This window comes from Bombina bombina, chromosome 1, assembly GCF_027579735.1.
Source record: "Bombina bombina isolate aBomBom1 chromosome 1, aBomBom1.pri, whole genome shotgun sequence".
Classification (NCBI taxonomy): Eukaryota; Metazoa; Chordata; class Amphibia; order Anura; family Bombinatoridae; genus Bombina; species Bombina bombina.
The window spans coordinates 282970558-282973174 of record NC_069499.1 but is presented as its reverse complement, the minus strand read 5'-3'; the positions used below and the strand labels follow the sequence as shown (position 1 = coordinate 282973174).

Sequence of the window (2617 nt, the reverse complement as noted above, 5' to 3'; positions counted from 1 at the left end):
AGCTGTCCTATTACTGTACGTGTACATTACAGGTAAAATACTTTGTTATCCTTACTGTAATGTAAAAAAGCATATAATGGAAGCGAGCACAGGGTATGTCCAGATAAGCTGGCGTGTGGTCATAGCTTGATTCGGAAACATCAGGACTGACTTATGTAACAAGTCAGTCCTGATGTTTCTGAATGGATCATACAATTACAGTAGTTGAGCTGAGGGAACAAAAATACTGTACGTACACAGGAAGTTACTGTAGAGGAAGTTACAGGACAGTACGTACTGCATACATTACCTGTTCTGTACAGTACAGTATTGTACAGTGTTTTTGTACCCTGCAAAAATGCCTCCCAAAAACAAATCTGCCTCCCAAACAAGTGCTGGTGATACAGCAAAAAAAAGAAAAACCATCACCATGGAACTGAAAGTAGAAATAATAAAGAGATCAGAGAGAGGTGAAAATCCATCATCCATTGGCAAAGAATTGGGTTACAGTAGGTCAACAATTGCAACAATTTTAAAAGATAAAGGTAGAATAATGGACCATGTGAAAGGCTACACCCCAATGAATGCTACAATTATTACTAAGCAACGCAGTGGTTTAGTTATCCAGATGGAAAGGCTGCTGACAATTTGGATAGAAGACCAAAATCAGCATAATATACCTATCAGTCTTTCTTTAGAGCAAGAAAAGGCTCAAAGCATTTTTAATGATTTAAAAGCTGCAGGTACACCTCATACAGCAATTGAAGGTGTTTGTAATGAAGAATTTGTTGCAAGTAGGGGTTGGTTTTATCGCTATAAAAAAAGAGCAAATTTGCATAATATTAAAGTTCAAGGCGAAGCAGCGAGTGCCGATGCAAGTGCTGCAAGTGATTTTAACAAGATATTTGAAGATATTATTGACGATGGAGACTATTTGCCAGAACAAATCTTTAATGTAGATGAAACTGGCTTGTTTTGGAAAAAAATGCCTGAAAGGACATACATTTCAAAAGAAGAAAAAAGTGCACAAGGACATAAGGCATCAAAGGACAGGCTGACTTTATTACTTGGGGGTAATGCATCAGGGGATTTAAAGCTCAAGCCTTTGCTAGTGCATCGCTCCCTAAATCCGAGGGCACTACGTAATGTCACCAAGGCATTTCTTCCTGTTATCTGGAGGGCAAATTCAAAGGCTTGGGTTACATTGGCACTCTTTGAAGAATGGTTTTTGAACCATTTTATTCCTGCTGTTGAAAGTTATTGCTTAGCCAAAAACATTCCTTTTAACATTCTCCTTCTCCTTGACAATGCCCTTGGACATCCAACCACTTTAGATGACATGCACCCCAATGTAAAGGTGGTATTTCTGCCCCCCAACACCACATCACTTATTCAGCCAATGGATCAGGGAGTCATAGCCTCCTTTAAGGCCTATTATTTACGGAGAACATTCTCACAAGCTGTCAGGGCTACCCAAAATGATGAGATGACCTTAAGGGATTTCTGGAGAAATTATAACATTTATGATGCCATCAAAAATATTGCTGATGCTTGGAATGAAGTGAAAGAGACAAATATGAGAGGAGTTTGGAACAAATTGTGCCCCCAATTGACACAAGAATTTCTGGGTTTTACGGATGATGAAATCGCTGAAACCAGGCAAACTGTGGTTGCTATGGGTAAACAACTGCAGTTAAACATCACTGAAAATGATGTCATCGAGGTTCTCGACTCCCATAGCCAGGAACTAACCAATGAAGACCTAATGGAACTAGAGAAGGAGATAGAACTGAGGGAAGAAACCCAGGACATAGAAACTCCACAACTGAAAAAGTTCCTTACAAAAGAGTTAGCTGATGCTTTTCGTCTTATTGAAGCAGGAATGGCAAAGTTAGAGGAGCAAGATTCTGATACAGAGAGGTTTGCAAAAGTTTACCGTACAGTTACTGAAGGTCTGAAATGCTACAGGGCTATTTATGATGAGAAAAAGAAAAGCTCTATACAAACCTCCCTTGATGCATACTTCAATAAATGAACTCCAGTAGCAAAATCCAACTCTCCAACAAGTCCATCATCCTCTACCAAGATTGTTTAAGGTTGTACTGCAATATTTGAAAATGTTTGTTTAAGGTTGTTTAAGGTTGTAGTGTCCAGTACTGTACTGTACTGTACAATACCTGTATTTGAAAATGTTTAAGCATTTATATGCACAGTTAAAAATAAATAATATATTAAGACAAACATCTGTCCAAGTTGCATTTGTTGCATTTCCTGAGTAGAACGCCATTCAATTTAGTTCTGGTGAGTATGGTATGGGGTTAGAGCCACTTGAGGTTTCACTGCTGTCTGTATCCTCATTAGAAAGATTGTTTGGCTAGAGTTTCACCTAAAAAAGTGCCTGTTCTGACTTACATACAGATTCAACTTAAGAACAAACCTAAAGTCCCTATCTTGTACGTAACCCGGGTACTGCCTGTATACCATTCTTAGGCTTTTCTATATAACTATATTTTAAGCCTGTTTTAGGCTATTTTAAATATAGCTATATTAAAGGGACACTGTACCCAAAAATTTTCTTTCGTGATTCACATTGAGCATGAAATTTTAAGCAACTTTCTTATTTACTCCTATTATCAAA

General features: G+C 37.9%; 1 protein-coding gene across 1 annotated transcript; it reads left to right on the top strand.

Annotated features, from left to right (window-relative positions):
• The first annotated feature begins 337 nt into the window (after nt 1-337).
• Nucleotides 338-2014, top strand: LOC128657644 (tigger transposable element-derived protein 1-like). Its single transcript, XM_053712033.1, has one exon. It carries the CDS (start codon nt 338-340, stop codon nt 2012-2014), a length of 1677 nt encoding a protein of 558 aa, XP_053568008.1.
• Nucleotides 2015-2617: the final 603 nt, after the last annotated feature.

What these genes read in the sequence shown, in the direction of transcription:
- LOC128657644 (XM_053712033.1), top strand. Translation starts at nt 338, where the DNA reads ATGCCTCCCAAAAACAAATCTGCCTCCCAAACAAGTGCTGGTGATACA.